At 43.0% G+C, this 20,683-nt stretch overlaps 1 protein-coding gene across 1 annotated transcript in view; it reads left to right on the top strand.

The window, feature by feature from the left end:
• The window catches only part of LOC143989396 (ras-related protein Rab-23), a 43,136-nt gene extending 24,003 nt beyond the window's left edge, over positions 1 to 19,133 (top strand). Inside the window, exons 3-6 of the mRNA XM_077489519.1 lie at positions 6,004 to 6,160; positions 11,486 to 11,568; positions 13,049 to 13,141; positions 16,255 to 19,133. Of these exons, the coding sequence (XP_077345645.1) occupies positions 6,004 to 6,160; positions 11,486 to 11,568; positions 13,049 to 13,141; positions 16,255 to 16,394 (473 nt within the window). The 3' untranslated portion in view covers positions 16,395 to 19,133. The remainder of the gene's footprint in view (positions 1 to 6,003; positions 6,161 to 11,485; positions 11,569 to 13,048; positions 13,142 to 16,254) is intronic.
• Positions 19,134 to 20,683: the final 1,550 nt, after the last annotated feature.

Genomic DNA, 20,683 nt, shown 5'->3' with positions numbered 1-20,683 from the left:
GGTCAGCATGGCTTCAGAAACTAGTGTTTCTTCCCCAAAATCCAGGCAATTGCAACTGGGTTGCCTGCTTACTGCGCAGTGCCCCTGGACACCCTGCCGGGCTGTCCTCAATTAGTTCGTTGCCAGGATGGAGGCGGTGTGTGGGCAAAAAGGTGCAAAAAAGCGTTTGTTTACGGTGGTGGGGTCCACCGTGCGACCAGTACTGGCATCCGCACTTGTGTCGCAGACACTAATTGAGTGGGCAAAACCGTTGCACCGCGAATTGGGAGAGCAACAGGCTTCTCCTGTCAGCTTGGAACTAGTGGGCCAACTAGTGAAGGCCTTAAGTATGTTTGTGACGTAGCCCTGGATACCTTTCCTCTGTTATCCAGGGCTTCAGTGTCAGCTGTGGTGCTGAGGCGCCTGATTTGTTTAAAATGCTGGTCTGCTGACCAGGCATCTAAGAAATCCCTGACGGATCTTCCCTTCCTTGGCGACCGGCTTTTCAGAGCCTCGTTGGATGTTGACAGTAAAAATGCCACCGGTGGTAAGATTTACCCTACTCCAACAGGCCAGGAAGGCTAAGGAGCCACGCCGTAGGCAAGGGCCCTCATTTTCCGCTCTCAAGCGGCTTTTTCATCCGCACGGAGCTTCGTCCAAACGTCCCCAGCCCGACAGGACGACCACGGAAGGACAGAAACGTCCCTAGAACCGCAGGCCTAACAAGCCTGCAAACAAAAGTGCTACCGCATGAAGGTTTGCCTTCGGGAGTTTGCAGCCCAGTTGTCCTCTCGACTATCCAACCAATGGGTCTGCGATCTTATTTCCTCAGGCTACAAGATAGTTTCTCTCTTGGCCGGCAAACAGATTCTTCCCCTCCAGCATACCCGTATCCCCGGCTCGCCTGGAGGCCCTCTTGTGGCAGTAAGGGATCTGCTGAGTCGCAGGTTAGTTGTACCGGAATCGGAACGTTTCCAGGGATTATACTCGAATCTGTTTGGACGTACCCCTTCCTTCTTGGGAACTACAATCTTGGACCTAAAAGCCCTCAATCGCTTTGTGAAAGTGCAGAGGTTCACAATGGAATCAGTTTGCTCAGTAGTCGCTGCACTCCATCAAGGGGCATCCTTGGACATCCAGAATGCATACCTGCACATACCCATATGCCTCCGGCATCAGAAGTTTCTGTAGTTTGCAGTTGGGGAAGCCCGCTACCATTTTGTGGATCTTCCTTTTGGTCTAGCATCAGCCCCCTGAGTCTTTACCAAGGTATTGGCTCCGATTTTGGCATTGCTGTGGCAAAGTGGGATTGCGATTGTAGAATACCTAGACTATCTCCTCCTGAGGGCATCTTCCGCCTCAGAATTAGAGGAGGATGTGGCGATCACCATGCAGACCCTGCAAGAATTTGGGTGGCTGTTGAACCTTAAGAAGTCGGTGATTTGTACCGACCCAGTGGTTGGAGTACCTAGGCTTGCTGCTGGACTCCGGGGAAGCTAGAGTTTTTCTCCCTTCAGACAAGCTGCAGACTCTCAGATCTGTGGTAAAACTGCTAGTGGTTGTCGCTCCGCTTCTGCATGCAAGTCCTGGGACTCATGGTAGCCTCCTTCGAGGCATCACCATATTCCCAGTTCCACACCAGAGTCCTGCAGAAGGAGATTTTGACAAAGTGGGACAAATCTCAGTTGTCCCTGGATCGACAGATCCAGGTGAGCCAGTCAGATTCCTTGAACTGCTGGCAGAGGTCCCCGGTGATTCAGTCCGGGAAGTCGTTCCTACCTCTGAAATGGACAGTGATCACAACGGATGCCAGCTTATCTGGCTGGGGTGGAGTGATGGGGGTTCAGTCGGCTCAGGACCTCTGGTCGGCGGAAGATTCCGAGTTGCCGATCAATCTGCTTGAGCTGAGAGCGATCAGGCTATGCCTCTCCAAATGGTCGATGAGACTACAGGGGCGTCCGATCAGGATGCAGTCGGATAACGCCATGGCTGTGGCATACGTCAATCCTCAAGGAGGAACAAGAAGCTCAGCCGCTGCACGGGAGGTCGCTCGCATACTTCGGTGGGCAAGGTGGCACGTACCGGCCCTGACGGCCATTTACATCTCTGGAGTGGAGAACTGGCAGGCGGACTATCTGAGTCGCCAGGCGCTGGACCCAGGAGAATGGTCGTTGCATCTGGAGGTTTTCCGGCTACTGTGCCTGCGGTGGGTCACACTAGACGTGGATCTTCTGGCCTCCTGTCTCAACCGGAAGGTGCGGAGATTCGTGTCCAGGACCAGAGATCCTTGGGCAGACGCATCGGATGCGCTGGTGGCTCCGTGGGATCAGTACCAGCTGATCTACGCCTTTCCTCCACTGAAACTGTTACCACGTCTGCTCCGCAGAGTGGAAGTCGAGGGGATCCCAGTGATTCTGGTCGCCCCAGATTGGCCTCAGCGACCTTGGTACGCAGGCCCCCTGGCGACTGCCGTTACGAGAGGAGTTTGTCTCAAGGTCCGATTTATTATTTATTTTTTTACATCCTGCTTTACCATCGCTGGCTTTAACGGCATGGCTATTGAGAGCCAGGTGTTGAGGAACCTGGGTCTGTCAGACTCGGTGATTCCAACTATGCTGAAGGCACGGAAATCTTCTTCTAGGAAGATATATCATCGTACCTGGAAGGCTTACATCTCCATGTTTTAGGAGAAAGGAGCATGGATGCCATCCTTTGCTATATCCAGGATCCTGCTGTTTCTTCAGCAAGGGGTAGACCAGAAATTGGCATTAAGCACCATTTAAAGGGCAAATATCAGCCTTGGCTATTCTCCTTCTTCTCCTTCTCCTTCTCCTTCTCCTTCTCCTTCTCCTTCTCCTTCCTTTTTTTTTTTTTTCTTTTTTTTCAGCGACCCCCCCCCCCCCCCCCCCCCCTAGCATCTCACTCATTATTGAGTACTTTTGTTTAGGGGGTGCGACATGTAGTTCCTCTGGTGCGTCCACCTCTACCCCAGTGGGATCTGAACCTGGTGTTATCGGCGCTTCAAAAAACGCTGTTTGAAAATATCAGGGAGATTCCCCTGTTGACTCTTTCCCAGAAAGTGGTCTTTCTAGTGGCCATCACATCGGCTAGGAGGGTTTCGGAACTGGCGGCTTTGTAATGCAAGTTGCCTTATCTGGTTATCCACAAGGATAAGGTGGTGTTGCGTCCGCAACCGTCTTTTCTGCCGAAAGTGGTCTCGGCTTTTCATATCAATGAGGACATTGTGTTACCATCTGTGTCCTAAGCCAAAACACCATAAGGAAGTGGCCCTTCACGGTCTGGACGTGGTTTGGGCTCTAAAAGTCTATTTGTCTGCCACGGCTTCCTTTCGGAAGTCAGACTCGCGGTTTCAATGGCTGGTCCAAAGAAAGGCAAAGCGGTCTCGTCGGCCACCATTTCCAGGAGATCAGACAGATTGTAGTGCAAGCCTACGCCTTGAAGGGACAGGTGCCCCCTTTTCCGGTCACGGCCCACTCCACAAGGGCAATCGGAACGTCTTGGGCCTCTGTAATGCACCGACACAGCACCCGCCTCTCCTTTTTCTCTTTTACGTTATACTGCTTGTTGACGTACTGATGACTGCATGGCAGGCTGGAGGGTTGTTACCCAAGGGACCACCAACTGGGCGGAACTGGAAAGTTCTGAGTGTTGCATAACAAGTAATGCCTAGTATTCTAGTGGTGGGCATAACAACCCAGTGGCTAAGAGAGGAACTGTGTCGGTCAGTGAATTACAAAGAAAAGGATTTTACGGTGAGTACAAAAAATCCTATTATTTGTATTATAATTTTACCAGGATAGTACAATATAAGCACTGCCAGTGAAAGTGTGCTTAGATTGTTCTGCCTGCAACAGGGTGGAAGGAGAAGGGAGCTCTGTAAGTTGTGTGATGTCTCCAGAGAGTTGACCTCAATCATGCAAGATGACAGGAAAGTGGGTGGATCCAGACTCCCATTATTGGTATGATGCTTAAAGAAAGTCTGTAGACCCATCCACAGGTAATTAACTTTGTTTTATCAGAAACTGTGCACTTCACAGAGGGCAGGAAAGATTTGTAGATGCTCAACTTTGGCAGCATTTCTGGTTAATTTGCACTGTACAGCGAGCTAGAATTGCCTGGTGTCAAGTGTTTAACATTGCCTTGGTAGGAAAAATAATCTAAACTTGTTGCATAACCATACAAAACATGATGAAAGAATAGCAGAGAAATTAGAGCTAACTTTGAGGAGACAACTCAGGCCTAAGCACAACACCAGCACATCATTGTCTCAGAAGGGTCAAAAAGGTGTGTATATCCCTAAAAGGAAGAATTGGTAAAGTTACAAGCAAGAGTGGAGTGGGATATAGGGGAGTCGGGAAGGAAGGTAAGAGAATGGTAAGGAAGCAGAGGATCATCCTTTAGGGGCCAGGCACCATCTGCAAGCCATGGACAGATGGGCAATTTTTTAGGTGGCTCAGGTTGGACAATGCTTGTAGACCACTATTGGTGCAGCAGATAACCTTTTTAACCTAGACATTGGTGGTGTAAGATCCTCGGGAAGAATGCTCAAAATCTCTAAAGCTGGATAAACTCTATACAATTTTATTTTTTATTTTTTCCTTTAGATTTACCAAAACCATATAATATGAGGTCAAACCTAAACACTTTCAATTTGTATGCAATCGGGCAGGCCCTTGCACTACATAGTTGAAGGTAAATCTAAAGAAAATCTAACAACAAAAGTTGTATAGTGTGTATCCAGCTTTAGGGTCTGGATAATGAGATGGAGCATAAATACTAGTCCAGTATCTGAAATCTTCAGGCAACACCAAAGGATATGAATTAAGAGCTGTCGGTACTGGAGCATCTCTGGCAGGAAGGTGAGTTGCTTTCCCGTGAGTGTAACTTTTTAGGGGGTATAATGGACCCTGTGTAATATTAATGATAGGGTAAATTTCTAGGATAGGGAGATAAATACAGTGGGTACCGTCTCTAGGGCCATTATCTTCATTCCGGGAGTAGAAAATTTGCAGGATAGGATATACCAGTGTCCATCACCTGTAATTACTTAAAGTAATTACTTAAAGCGAAGGTTCACACAAAAATTGAGCCTCTGCTTTTCAGAACCCTCCCCACCTCCGGTGTCACATTTGGCACCTTTCAGGGGGGAGAGGGGTGCAGATACCTGCCTAAGACAGGTATTTGCACCCACTTCTGGGAATACACTTCTGTGGGAGTCTACGCCTCTTCTCGTCCCACCGCACTGTCTGCTGGGACACACACGGGTCCCAGATACAGCAGGGACCATTCTGATTGCTCTGCGCAACTCGCGCATGTGCAGTAGGGAACCGGGAAGTGAATGCCGCAAGGCTTAATTTCCTGATTCCCTAACCAAAGAGCATCCGAGGGAAGGTCTGGCCTCGGGTGCCGACATCGCGGGCGCCCTGGACAGGTAAGTGTCTTTATTTTAAAAGTCAGCAGCTGCAGTATTTTTGTAGCTGCTGACTTTTTTTTTTATTCTCACGGGACTTCCGCTTTAAGGCTCTGTGTCCCATGATGTACTCCAAGAAAAGGATTTTACAGGTAAGCTGTTTATAAAAATCCTATTTTTCAGTGTCCTGTTCACAATGAAATGCATCTCCAGATCTACACTGCAGTGATCTGCAATAAATGTAGACATGTGGCATTTTAACACAGTGCACAGGACAGGATTGCATGTCACTGTACAGCAGCGCAATGCACCATGCTTCTGTATTGTGCCATGAATAAAGTGTAAATTTTGTGCACTTCAAATAAAGTTTATTTTCAAAGGGAGCTGTCACGCACCACGCTGCCTCTTACAACCAGCTCACTGCAGCCGAAACGGACAGCTGGCAGACAGCATACAGCTGTTGATTGCTGTCAACTGTTCTATGTGTGAATGGGCCCTAACAGAGAATGTAGTAGCGCAATATCTGCTGTGCCTTAAACTGGCCCCAACACAACCTTTTATTTTGGATTATGATTACTTTCCTTTTATTCTAGGTGCCCAATCTTGTGTATTGGTATTTTCCACAACAGACAGGGAATCTTTTGAAGCGGTACCCAGCTGGAGGGAGAAAGTAATGGCTGAAGTTGGGGACATTCCAACAGTTCTTGTTCAGAATAAAATTGACCTGCTTGATGACACCGTTATTAAGAAGTAAGTCTGCATTCCCTTGATATTTGTCATTGCATTGATCTAGAGCTATTATTATTATTATTATTATTATTATTATTATTATTATTATTATTATCTTAAAGGGGTTTCCAGTTAAATTGGAAGTACTGCAGTGACTGCCTATTCTCCTTGCTCACCTTTCTAAGGTGTCCAGGCAGTAGGAGTCTTGCTTTGTGTGTATAAAAAGTGGAAAGCAGGCTGTGCCTTTGTGTACCAAAGGGGTACAGGTTCAGGTCGTACCCGCCAGGAAGCCATCACTGCACACTGCCTGTCATAGGCATTTCCTGGGCCGCAGCTGCACATACACATGCTGCCTATGATTGGTGGTGTTTAGTGATGGCTTCTTGGCGGGTACAATTGGAACACACCCGAGCTCATCATTACTCTGAGTGTCACATGTTTCCAGCAGTGGGCCTTGATGAAACACCTGTGTCTTCCACCCACACATCAATGCCAGAGGCCAGTGCATCCGGGCCAACATACAGTGTGCATGGAGTTTAAAGTGTAGTAGTATGGCCAAGCACCATCTAGTGGCTGCAGACTGGTATTGTTAGCCGGTTTGTTTTCCTACACCAAATACGGTGTGACAAGAATAGCTTTTAGCAGACAGGAAGCTGGGAACCACTGTGCTAAAGGATTACAATGGTAGTGGATTTAACCATGTACAACTGGGGATAGGATTTGATAAAGGTCTATCAAAATGGTAATGAGACTGACTATTTTTTTTTTTTTTGCAAAGACAGCCAAACTTTATATGTTTTAAATTCTCAACTTTGATGGGCCGCTTTGCATGTTTTCAGCTTTGCTGGCGTAATTACCTGAAAAAAATACAAAGTGACAACTTGTGAAGCAGAATTATTTTGCAGGCTTTTTATAACCTAGTATACTTTTAACTTCAGAGAGTTCTATTTATAAGGATATGTGTTTAAAGTGTTTATGAATCTGTTCCAGCCTAAACTGAACAGAGATACACTTTGGTTCAGTCTAGTATGCCGCCCACCCCCCAATCCTCTTTGATGTTTGAGCACTGGGCAGAGAATCTAAATAACAAGCTGAAACTTTATTTTTTTTATTTTTTTTTATTTTTATTTTTGATGAAAGAAATGCAACTTCTAGAAATCAACTGCAGGAAATAATTGGTAGGCAAAACCCTGATTTTAATAGAAAAGGGAGGATCAATCCTGTTTTTCAGCAAAAAGTCCTTGAGATGACCAAATCTGTGGTTATCCGTTAATCATCACATCATGTATAGCCACTAGTAGGAGGAAATCTACATGAATTCTAAAATAGATTTAACAAAAAAAACATAACCAGTGTAATTCAAATATGCAGGAAAATGGCCATTGGAGACTGACGTTTGAATCTGATTGCTCAGAGTGGTTTAGGGAAGCCACATTTACTAGTATTACAGTAAGATCATTTCCATTTTTAAATATTTTATTAATAAGATGTTCTCAAATATAAACGTATATAAAACTCTTTCAAGTGATGAAAGACTTAGGGTCCTTTCACACGGGGCGGATCAGTTCTGATCCGCCCCGTGGATGTCCGTTTGCTCAGCGGGGATCACTCCGCCGATCCCCGCTGAGCAGGGAGATGACAGGTTTGTCTCTGCACACTGCGCAGGGACGGACCTGTCACAGCGCCGCTCTCCCCTATGGGAGATCGGATGACGACGGACCGCAGTGCCCGTCGTCATCCGATCCGCAGACGGATGGAAAAATAGCTCCGTCACACTTTTTCGGATCGGAGCGGGTCGGATGTCAGCGGACATGTCACCGCTGACATCCGACGCTCCATAGACCTCTATGGAGCACCCGTTCAGGTCCGCCTGAAAAACTGACAGGCGGGCCTGAACGGGACGTTAGTGTGAAAGAGGCCTTATGTATATGAACAAGCTCAGTGTTGTGTAAGTGGCAAGCGTGGTATAGAAACTTACATGAGTAAGTACAATTGAGAAAATTAATTATGGATTCAGCAACAGACGGTTTCAGTACTTGGCACTTGCATACCATTTTTGCTGTCTTATTTGTTTTTGTTGTTCCTTAAGAAATAGAAGAATTGGAGACCTAATGAGCTATTTGGTAAGGATCCAGAGCAGGGGTGTCCAACCTTTTTTCAAACGGGGCCAGATTTGATGAAGTGGAACGTGCGGGAGGGCTGACCATTTTGCCTGACATTCTTTGAACCATTGAAATTCGGTCTAAGTGTGTTTGTCTGAGCACTAATACACTGCCCAACAAGAATACTCCTGCCTTTGTGGCTGTGTGTGGTAAAGAGATGAGCTTGATCATAATATTTGTATATACTGTATTTGACGGCTTATAACGCGCACCTTCACTTTTTAAGATGGAAGTTTCAGGGAAAAAAAACGTACATTTTTATTAAAGAATTGTGAAGCAAAATAAGTGTCGTGCCCATCTGTGGCCTCACTATTGGCCATGAATGCGGCCTCACCATTGGCCATGAATGCGGCGAGTGCCGACAGATTACATACAAGAGAATCTCCTGTTTACTCCGTGTCCTCTTTAATACAAAGTCCCGCCTCCTATGATGGACAGTACAGTCGTCGAATGGCAGCCCAGGAGACGGGACTTACTATTACAGATGCCGCTGAGTAAATGGGAGATTCTCCTGTATGTAATCTGATGGCACTCGTCCCGCCCCCTCCGAGGCAGTGCATATAAATATGGTATACATATTTTGTGGCTCTGGGGGGCCACAAAAGAATATGAATGTGTGTGTGTGTGTGTGTGTGTGTGTGTGTGTGTGTATATATATATATATATATATATATATATATATATATAATATATATATAATATATATATAATACAGTTAGGGCCATAAATATTTGGACAGTGACACAATTTTCGCAAGTTGGGCTCTGCATGCCATTGGATTTGAAATGAAACCTCTACAACAGAATTCAAGTGCAGATTGTAACGTTTAATTTGAAGGGTTGAACAAAAATACCTGATAGAAAATGTAGGAATTGTACACATTTCTTTACAAACAATCCACATTTTAGGAGCTCAAAAGTAATTGGACAAATAAACATAACCCAAACAAAATATTTATTTATTCAATATTTTGTTGCAAATCCTTTGGAGGCAATCACTGCCTTAAGTCTGGAACCCATGGACATCACCAAACGCTGGGTTTCCTCCTTCTTAATGCTTTGCCAGGCCTTTCCAGCCGCAGCCTTCAGGTCTTTCCGTCTTAAGTCTGGATTTGAGCAAGTGAAATGCATGCTCAATTGGGTTAAGATCTGGTGATTGACTTGGCCATTGCAGAATGTTCCACTTTTTTGCACTCATGAACTCCTGGGTAGCTTTGGCTGTATGCTTGGGGTCATTGTCCATCTGTACTATGAAGCGCCGTCCGATCAACTTTGCACCATTTGGCTGAATCTGGGCTGAAAGTATATCCCGGTACACTTCAGAATTCATCCGGCTACTCTTGTCTGCTGTTATGTCATCAATAAACACAAGTGACCCAGTGCCATTGAAAGCCATGCATGCCCATGCCATCACGTTGCCTCCACCATGTTTTACAGAGGATGTGGTGTGCCTTGGATCATGTGCCGTTCCCTTTCTTCTCCAAACTTTTTTCTTCCCATCATTCTGGTACAGGTTGATCTTTGTCTCATCTGTCCATAGAATACTTTTCCAGAACTGAGCTGGCTTCTTGAGGTGTTTTTGGGCAAATTTAACTCTGGCCTGTCTATTTTTGGAATTGATGAATGGTTTGCATCTACATGTGAACCCTTTGTATTTACTTTCATGGAGTCTTCTCTTTACTGTTGACTTAGAGACAGATACACCTACTTCCCTGAGAGTGTTCTGGACTTCAGTTGATGTTGTGAACGGGTTCTTCTTCACCAAAGAAAGTATGCGGCGATCATCCACCACTGTTGTCTTCCGTGGATGCCCAGCCCTTTTTGAGTTCCCAAGCTCACCAGTCAATTCCTTTTTTCTCAGAATGTACCCGACTGTTGATTTTGCTACTCCAAGCATGTCTGCTATCTCTCTGATGGATTTTTTCTTTTTTTTTCAGCCTCAGGATGTTCTGCTTCACCTCAATTGAGAGTTCCTTTGACCGCATGTTGTCTGGTCACAGCAACAGCTTCCAAATGCAAAACCACACACCTGGAATCAACCCCAGACCTTTTAACTACTTCATTGATTACAGGTTAATGAGGGAGACGCCTTCAGAGTTAATTGCAGCCCTTAGAGTCCATTGTCCAATTACTTTTGGTCCCTTGAAAAAGAGGAGGCTATGCATTACAGAGCTATGATTCCTAAACCCTTTCTCCGATTTGGATGTGGAAACTCTCATATTGCAGCTGGGAGTGTGCACTTTCAGCCCATATTATATATATAATTGTATTTCTGAACATGTTTTTGTAAACAGCTAAAATAACAAAACTTGTGTCATTGTCCAAATATTTATGGCCCTAACTGTGTGTGTGTGTGTGTGTGTGTGTGTGTGTGTGTGTGTGTGTGTATATGTATATGTATATGTGTGTATATGTATATATATATATATATATATATATATATATATATATATATATATATATATATTATAGATTATAGATAGATATCTCCCAAATTGCCAGGGTGAGGTGTATTAAACTGGAACGTGGGCCACAATTGGCCTGCGGATCGGACTTTGGAAATGCCTGATCTAGAGAGCGGGAAGAGGAGACGATGTAAAGAAAACAAACATTTATACGTACCTAGCTGGCTACAGCACCTATCTAAACTGCAGCTGTCACCCTGCCAGCTCTACACTGAGGATTAAAGTTCACTGGTCATTCAGTTCTCTAGTGTGACTGTCAGTCACTGCTCTATGCTCTTCCCCTCCAGTGTTAACTGGAGTGCTGGGCTGTGGGTGGGTATTCTTGTCGGGATCCCTGCAGAGCCTGGACTGGCTCTGTGACATCGGCAGACTTTAGCATGCTGTTGGTTGAATCTGGATCACAGTAGCGCAGAAATGGGTGCAGTGCTGTGAGCCACAGGAGAAGCATGGCCAAAAGAGCTTTGGTCGTAATTCTTTTAAAATGTATTGGAACTTTGTCCAAGAAAATAGACCTATGAAGAAAAGAAGAAATAAAGACGTAGTAGTGATCCTATATCCCGTAAAATAAATGCCATTGCTGTGACCATGTAATTTTAGAATTTTAAGTTTATTGGAAGAGAAAATGAGGGGGTGATGGTATGGGGAAAACGTTTTCATCTACTTCTTCCCCCCCCCCCCCCTTTTTTTTAACCTTGTATTGTTTTTGTTCATTTATTTTAGCGAAGAGGCAGAAGCTCTTGCCAAGAGGTTAAAACTGCGATTTTACAGGACATCTGTTAAGGAAGATCTAAATGTTACTGAAGGTGAGTGATGTCATGCACACTATCGTTTATATCACCCAGTGTGTAAGAAAATGGCCTGATGTTGTTATTTAAGCCTAAATACCTAGACCAGCTCTGCAGTTTCTCTATATGTTATAAATCTATAAATCCTGCAATTGATTTACCCACCTAAACTATTTTCACATCTATTGTTTTAGAACATAGAAGGCTTTTTCTTGGCATAATGTGTTTGAATTATAATCAAAAAGGTAGAGGGAATATATTAAATACCCATTTTCAAACCATAAGTACAACTTTTACAAGTTACCAAATATGTTCTCCTCCTTATTCTGATTGCAGTATATAAATGCCATAAGTACATTTTTCTTTATAGTCTATTGGGTGGACACAGGAACTGTGGACTTGGACTCTCAGTTTATACTGCCACCTTCAGGAGAAAAGGACACTGGCAAAAAAAAGCATTGGTCAGTACAACATAATCCTGCCCACATTCATCATGCTGCAATTTTTGTCTAGTGTCCTCAGAGTCAGCATTGCCTTTTGGTTTTGTACTACATCTGAGCAGTGGGATCTTCACCTTTTTTTTTAGCTCTTGTGTGAAGGGAGCTCTTTATCGTCTGGTTTAGCTGACCACCTCTGACTTGTGTCATTAGGACATACATTTTATTTAGGTACAGCATCGCACAACTGTGCAATTGTCAGTTAAAGCAACGCAGTGGCGTATCACAAAAAATGGCCTGGTCTGGAGTGGGGTAAAACCTTCCGGCGCTCAAGTAGTTAATAGAGGTGCACTCTATGCCCTCTCTAAAAGAAGAATTGTTCGGCTCCATTTAGGTCTGAGGCTTTTACTCTTACATCTGAAAATGTATGGTTTACTTATTGTGGTTTGCTTATTGTGGTGCTCAGCAAAACCTTTTGGTTATGTTGCTGCACTGCGGATTTCTTGTATCAGAAGCTTTTGTTCTACATGGCCTTCAAGGCACCATGTCTCTTTGGATTGTTTCTAGATTATCTCGGATGCTACAGCAACAGTACCCATCTTGACCAGTAGAAGAAACCTAAGGAATAAACCAAGTTGTCCCACCTCTGACTTTTAGTTGTTTTAGTTTCTTTATCAACACCCTACAAGCTAGGTTAAAATCTGTCAATGAGCTTTCCTTGGCATGCTGGCAAGCGACACTTTCCAGAATGGGATACACATTGAAAATGTGCATCTCTGAAGCTTGTGTGCAGGAAATGGGATCCCAGGACTACAAACTGTAGTGTGGTATGCTCCTTTTCTGTTCACTTCCAACCTTTCTGTCTCAACACACTGATTGGCAGATCTCTGTTTAGCTCAATTAGGTCTTCTGGGTGGAGGTATTGCTGCCTTAGGCAAAACGAGTTTAGGTGTGCTTTCCTCCAACTTGTTCACAAAAAGCGCATTCGCAGATTATACTGATTGTAAGTAGAATGTGATTATATATGCTGTGCATCTAAAAATCCACATGTTCTTTTTCAGTTTTTAAATATTTGGCTGACAAGTATTTGCAAAGGCTAAAGCAACAGACAGCAGAAGACACAGAAGTTGTACACACAGGTGGTAACAAAATAGGTAAGAACCACCATTAAGGTATTTTATAAGGCGCAAACTCGGATCAATGGTTGTGGTTGTTCAGCTTAATGTGTATTTCACAGTCCTCTTCTTCCCCTTTTTTTTTTTTTTATGCTCTGTCTAGTGGCTTTGCACAGAGCAGCCCCAATTCTCCTGGGGGCATATGTGGGTGCTTGCTTTTGAACCCTTTGTCCATAAGGCACACAAACCGGGGGGTCAGTTCTGCTCCTGCTCCCTTGTCACTGGTTCTGATTGACAACCGCGGGAGACAATGGCTTCTGCTGCTGTATCTGACCCAATGAGAAGCGAGAAACCCGGGACAGCCTCAGCTACACATTGCTGGATGGAGATTTTGCCCTGGTAATTATGGAGGGTAGGGTTGGGAGACTGTGGGGGAAACTTGCATGCAGAAGGTTTTTTATCTTACTGCACAGAATGTGGTAAAGTAAAAAAACCTTTCTTCAAACGACCCCTTTTAATTTGTACATTAAAATGTGAATTGATGATTGACCCTTTCATGACCAGCCGCATGCCTCTTTGTGCGAAGCACAGTGCTGGGTGAGCAAGGTTTGCTTGTAAACAAGCCTGTGATTGCCTGTCATGCAGATTCCAAAATTGGGAACCAATAAGTATGTTACCCAATTGTTAGTGTGACATCAGGGCTGTTGGCGACAGCCAGTCTCAGAACTAGAAGTGAACACAGCTGCATGCTCCTAGTTCTGAAGTAGATTATGAATTACTCTTCTCTTAGTAGGGGAACCTATGCTGAAAAACATTAATTTACAGATTACAGAAATCAGTTAAAAGATGACTGTGAAGTGTTAAATACACTCGCCCTATCTCGTCAATCCCACAGTGTTCATCTTTGTAGCCAAGTCCCTGTAGACACTGATTTTTGTACTATTTTGTATGTAGATTATACAGCAGACAGAGGGAGCACAGAATTGGAACATTGAAGCAGCACATCTGTGGATCAGGGTCACAAGTGAATGCAATTTATATGCTATACTCGTCCTCCGCCTCCGTCAACGAACTGTACTTCCTGACCTCTTATTCAGGACTGGTTCACACCAGATGTGTTGGGCTGCACAGGGCAGCCTTAGCCAATACAGTACCGATGCATAGACAAAGCAGAAAGCTTTGTTCCTGATCATGGCAGGCTGTAGTGGTGTGCACGGAAACAAATATGACATGCAGTGTGTTGGTGCAACACCATCCACAAAATTACATTGCACTGCAGCCAGTGGAACTGAGTGAAATGTTACTGTGCCATTTAAAGTTTATATATAAAAAAACAAAAAACTGACCTCACCACTGCTGCTTTCACATCGCATACCAGTTGCTGTGTGGTGGTGCACGCTGCTGTGAACCAGCCCTAAAGATGTTGATATAAATCAGCTGATTGTTAACATAGAGATGACCTACAAAGTGCATAAACCGATAAAAACCTTAATGAATATTTGTTGTGTTCACCCTTTGACTTTAAGGCTGGATTCATACCTATGCAGTTTTAGTGCTTTTTGCATTTTGCAGACTTTCACTAGAGTCCATTTAACATGGTTTCCTATGGAACACGTTCTGTAGTGCAAATCTGCAAAAGCACAAAAAATGCATAGGTGTGAATCAAGCCTAAAAAGGCATTAGTTCTTCCAGGAACATTGTACACATGGAGGCTGTGTTCACACTAGCCTGTGCTGTAAAAAGCAATCCACCACAGACCACCTGCCAAAGTGCTGCTAAGCAGCCTCTATCAGGTATTCAGGAGGCAACCCTGCAGCCTCCAGCAGGCCTGTGTTTGTTTGTTTTTTACCACAGCATATGTGACAAAGGCCTTGGCATTTTACCCCTGTAAATGACTTGGTGGGGGTTCCTGGTGATTAGCTGCAGATGGCAACCCTATTCTAAGCAGTGGATGGCTGACAGCTTCCACAGGTACCGTAATCGCAGCGGCTTGCATATGGACACCGAAAATGACAATTAGGCCACATGTTGGGTATCGCCACACATGCTGAAGTGAGAGCAAAAATTCTACAGCCATCATCGATAGTTGTTGAGATGTTAAGGCTTCTAAAGTGTCACCTTGGTACAATTTTAGGTACCCTCGCATTTCAACCTCAACCTCATCTTTTTATATTTTAGCAAAAAAATTATATTGTGCTTGTGTGCCCTAAAACTAACTTTAGTGTATTTTACTGAACATGTGGGTTTGATTGACAGTTGTGCTAATATCTTGTGACATAACAAATTGCAACTACCAACATTTTTAGGCTCCAGGGTCTCTGCATTTAGAAAACATTTATTTAGGGGTTTTAAATAATCAAGCCTAAAATTTGCATTGTAACCTGCAAAAAACTCTGGTTAGACCACATCTGGAATATGCAATCCAGTTCTGGTCACCAGTCCTTAGAAGGGAAGTGCCGGAACTGGAGAGAGTCCAAAGAAGGGCCACAAAACTAATAAGGAGACTGGACAACCTCCATTACGAGGAACGACTGCAAGCACTAAACGTACTCTTGCTGGAGAAGAGACATTTAAGAGGGGACATGATGGCTATCTACAAATACCTTGATGGTGATCCCAGCGTAGGAAAAAATATATTCAGTCTCAGGGAGTGTAAGAGGAGATGAGGCCACACAATGAGATTGGAGGCGAAGCGGTTTAGCCTTAAACTGTGCAGGGTTTATTTCCACTGTCAGGACAATAAGACTGTGGAACGTTCTTCCACAATCGGTAGTGTCAGCGGGGAGTATGAACATTTTTAAAGGACTCTTGGATGTGCATCTTAAATAACACAACATACAGGGATGTGGGAAATAACTATAGACACTGACACACGTACACCTACACAGGTTGAACTGGATGGACTCTTGTCTTTATTCAACCTTGCCTACTATGTAATGAAAACGCCCCAGGCAGTGAAAGGCAAAGTGTGGACACAACACCTATTGATGTAACTTTTTTTTTTTTTTTTTTTTTTTTTTTACTGTTTAAGCACTTTGTAGGTAGTTGCAATGAATAGTTTTTTATCATTATTTACAGCATTGTTTTACATGTGTTCTTTTTACAATAATCAAATTTTCCAGTGCCGTTCAAGTATCCTCTTCATCTTTTAGGGGTATTTAATACAGCGGGTGGCAGCCACTCTGGCCCGAAGGCTGATGCTATGAATGGAGGGAATGTAATTAGTCTACGGCCAAACAAGCAGAGGACCAAGAAGAACAAAAGTCCTTTCAGCAGTTGTAGCCTGCTCTAGAACTGTTCTGTACAAATAACAGGTGAACTGCAACGCGGGGACTACAGTGCAATTAATTAAACACAGGAATACAGCCACATCCGGAAAGTCAGAGAGGGAAGCCTCAGAAGAATTGTTATGTGGACTCTTATGCCACCTAGTGTTTGACAATGACATCACAATTATAAACTGTTAAAAGGTTTCTCAACAGAAAAAAATTTGCTGCCCAATTTATTTTTTATTTTTTGTGATCTTGAACAAACCCATAAACTGGTACTAACTAGTATTTAAACTAAATTTGTTATTTAATAAGATTATAGACCTAGTTGCAAATGCCTTGGAATAACATGGTAAACACTACTTGTACCTGTGCAATATTAATCTAACACGCAAGATATTTCCTACAGTCTATCATCCCATCAAGGATGTTAATTGCCATTTTTATTAAATCTGATACCAATATTTTTCATATTTTAATTCAATTCTAAAAGGATGTGCGGATATAAATGTTTTGGGACCTTAATTAATGTACTGATGTGCATAGTGCCAAACTCCTTGCCATTGTGCTGCTAATATAAGTTTTGGGTTTGTTTTTTTTTGTTTTTTTTAAATGACTGTTCATTAAATATATTCTATCCACACTGCAATAACAGAATGGTATGAGGCTGTTGGCCTATACTGCAGACTGGTATAAGAAATTCTCCCAAGCAACCACTGTTTATTTCCTCTGTGGCTATTATCAATATTACACAAATTTGAATGAAAGACTTGTATCTGTGGATACACTTTTAAAGGATTTGTCTATCCTAAAGCTGACATTGTTGTGTTCCTAATCAGTGGGTTACCTTTCATCGTGCAGTGTCAATCCTTCTCTTACATTGTTCATAATGTAAAGTAAAATCCATCAGTATTTCCCCAAGTAATGGCTGCAATTGGTGGTTTGATCGAGTAACTCGCATATTACTCTATTAACTCAGATTAACTATCTGGAGTCCATAAGGGGATATATCATGTCTGTGGGTTACTATTTACAACAATCTAAATCTGCAATGTTTATTTTTGGATGACTCCTCATATCAGACATTCCTTCCTGTCCGTGTCTTAAAGATGTTTTGTATATAAAAAAAAAAAAAAAAAAAAAAACACACAGAAGCCTTGTGTAGTCTCTTGAGTGGCCTGATTATTTTACTGTTAAAGTTTTTTTTCATGGCTTTGTTTTAGTATTTGTATGCTAAAAAAATGTATTAGTTTAAAGCATAGCCTGGTTTGAATTCTGAATTGGGTTGTAACTAGCACACCCTCGGTCATTGTCAGCTGATCACCTCTTTATAGATCTGTCTTGTGTTACATATAAATATTATGAGGTTTATGCTAAAGTTGGAATACTTTGGCCAGATCATCACCTTTCTATTTTGCTTTAAAAGATGTTTGGAATGTCGAATATCGTAGCCTCTTTGTGATAATGTATGGTAAATTTTAGTGATTGGAGGGTGGCTACTTATGCTAAAGATGTATAGATCTAATTAAACAGACTGGATTTGGTTTAATAACACATTATATTGGATGATATTTTTTTATAAATGGGGCGCCACCAAGACCTTCCTGTTAAATTATTTTTATAGGCTTGTTAATCCCATCCACTTGTAGAAGTCAGATCTTTACAGTGCCAGTTACAAGTAAAAACCAGTGCAGGACCAGACGCTATAACTTTGTAAATATCCCGTCATGCTGAAATATAGAGTGCCCACCAGAACCTACTGGATAATATGTTTCAAGACACATATGAAGTCTGTTAGTTCTGAAAATACACTCCCAAATGCTCATTGTTTACACTACATCCATACCGATGCATGGTTAACTATATTTGGCAGCGTTTGCCAGTGGATCAGCTTAAGCTTCAGAATGGATAACGCAAAGACAAACCTCAGCTCAGGTGCACTTTACTTACTAAATTTCCAAACCAGCCCACACATCAGTCTGGAATCTGCAGGGCAGAGTTTTTTTAATATGCACGAAATGTTCTGCTTGTACAGAATCGGTGTGAGAGCTGTTGTGACCATTAATCATTATTATTCACACTACAGTCCGTTGTGGGGTTTAAAGTGTAACTTAATATCCTCCCCTTTTTTTTTTTTTTTTGATAGAGTGGAGAGGGATTAGAACACCTGTCCATTTGTATTGCTGTCTGTGCCCCTGTTAGGCTGGATTCCTACCTATGCATTTTTAATGCTTTTTGCATTTTGCAGATTTGCACTACAGTCCATTTACCATGGTTTCCTTTGGAACACATTTTGTAGTACAAATCTGCAAAATGCAAAAAGCACTAAAAATGCATAGGTGTGAATCCGGCCTTGGGGAGATTCACCCTCTCTATTTGTCTTGTTTACCGTTATCATTGAAAATTTTTCGAGTTGACATCAGGGCAATCTTCCAATAGGGACGCTATTTCTGGTGACATACCGGGATACCTTGGCTTTGGAGAGATTTCCTGTTTTGGCTATGGGACAGAAAATGAAGGGAAATTTCCCCAGTGAGACACAGATGGCAAAAAACTGACGGGGGTTATAACCCTCCCTTATTCTGCTTAAAATAGGGCGGGGGGGGGGATAAAAAAAATTTGCCTTTTAGTTAAACTTTTAAAGGATTTCATGGTAAAATTACTTGTTAGGATGGTTTAAAGCAGAATCCAAGTTTGAGTATCTGTATATTAACAATGGAATATTTATTATCTTGTATAAATAAACCACTTTGAAAAACTGACATCTTTGTCTGTAGCTTTGTCAAGGTTTAACACGTAATCTTTAAATGGCACTCCATGGTAATTAAGAGCTCCAACTACTACCAGCTAGATTTGGGTAAAAAATGCAGTTTAACCACATACAGACAGTTGACGTTTTTAATAAATGGATTTCAGTTGGGGCATTTTTCGTCAAGGCATTACATAATGGTCACTAGAGATTTACGCCTGACCACTACATATAAACAGCTGTACATCCTCTCAGATCTGCGCCTTGTGCGTGTATCGACACAATCCTGTGACTGTTGTTTCCATCGGACACTGTGGCTCACCGATCCGAGTACCATGTGATCACTGTTACCAATCAGAGAGATAACATGGCTGCCATTCATACAGCCAAGCACTGCCTCCCTGTACCATGTGAAAGCTTTTAACCAATCTCGACTATCACAGTTTTCAATGGCATCAGGAATGCAGCCATAAACTGTCAGAAATTATACTTCTACTAATACTTTTACAGCCATCGTATTCTTCCCTAGTCACTGCTAACCAGTTAGTGTCCCTAATTACTACCACACCAGTCATATTGTTCTTGATCACCACCACACTAGAAATATTCTCCCTAATCACTGCCACACAAGTTATAGTGTCTATGATCATCCCCACGCAAGTCCAAGTGTGGCGATGATCAGAGACAGCAATGTCCCTGATTGTCACCACACAGTCCCATTGTCACCTGACCAGTGTAAGTCAGCAATAATGTTCCTGATCGCTGCCACACTAGTCCCCAGTGTCACCAAACCAGTGCAGCCAGCAACAATGTTCCTTATCACCGCCAAACCAGTGCAATGTTGCTTCTGCCTGTATTGACCCTGCTCTGTTTACTGACCACATTTCTGCCTGTTGCCTGGACCAATCCTTTGCCTGTTTGCTGACCGTGTCTCTGCCTGTGGCCTGAACTGACCCATCTGCACGTCTGAATGACTATGTTCCTGTGAGACACCGGTCCCAGTCTTCCCCTGGGTACAACTGCATTCTTAGACCAGTGTTTCTCAACTCCAGCCCTCAAGGCGCCCCTACATGTCATGTGTTCAGGATTTCCCTCAGATGTGGTAATTACTAAGCGGTGTTACTGATCAAATCACTTGCACAAAATAACAGAGAGCCTGAAAACGTGACCTGTTGGGGCGCCTTGAGGACTGGAGTTGAGAAACGCTGTCCTAGACACTGGGACTCTTTGGTTCTTTCTTTTCTCCTGTACTTCCTGGTCAGTGAGTATGACATTCCTGGGGGCAGCCATGTACCAGTAGGCTAGGCTTGCTTGGCTTATAGCAACTGGGATAGCTATAGTTGACAATATACTAAGCTATATTCCCTGACCACTCCTATAGAGGCGACCATTGCAGTACATTGGTTTTGATACACGTTGATTTTTGACACTATATACAATGTCTGGTATTTTATAATTGGTCCTAAAAGTGAAAGTCTCACACATGGTATTGTAATTCTATGTATGCCCATGCAGTGTGTGAAATACCCTTTTTATTAATTAAAAATTAAGATAAATCAAAAT

The sequence above is a fragment of the Lithobates pipiens genome, unplaced genomic scaffold (assembly GCF_037356315.1).
Source record: "Lithobates pipiens isolate NorthernLeopardFrog02 unplaced genomic scaffold, aLitPip1_a1.2 Scaffold_18, whole genome shotgun sequence".
Taxonomy (NCBI): Eukaryota; Metazoa; Chordata; class Amphibia; order Anura; family Ranidae; genus Lithobates; species Lithobates pipiens.
Note: the sequence above shows the minus strand (reverse complement) of the source record. Positions and strands in the feature narration are given on the sequence as shown.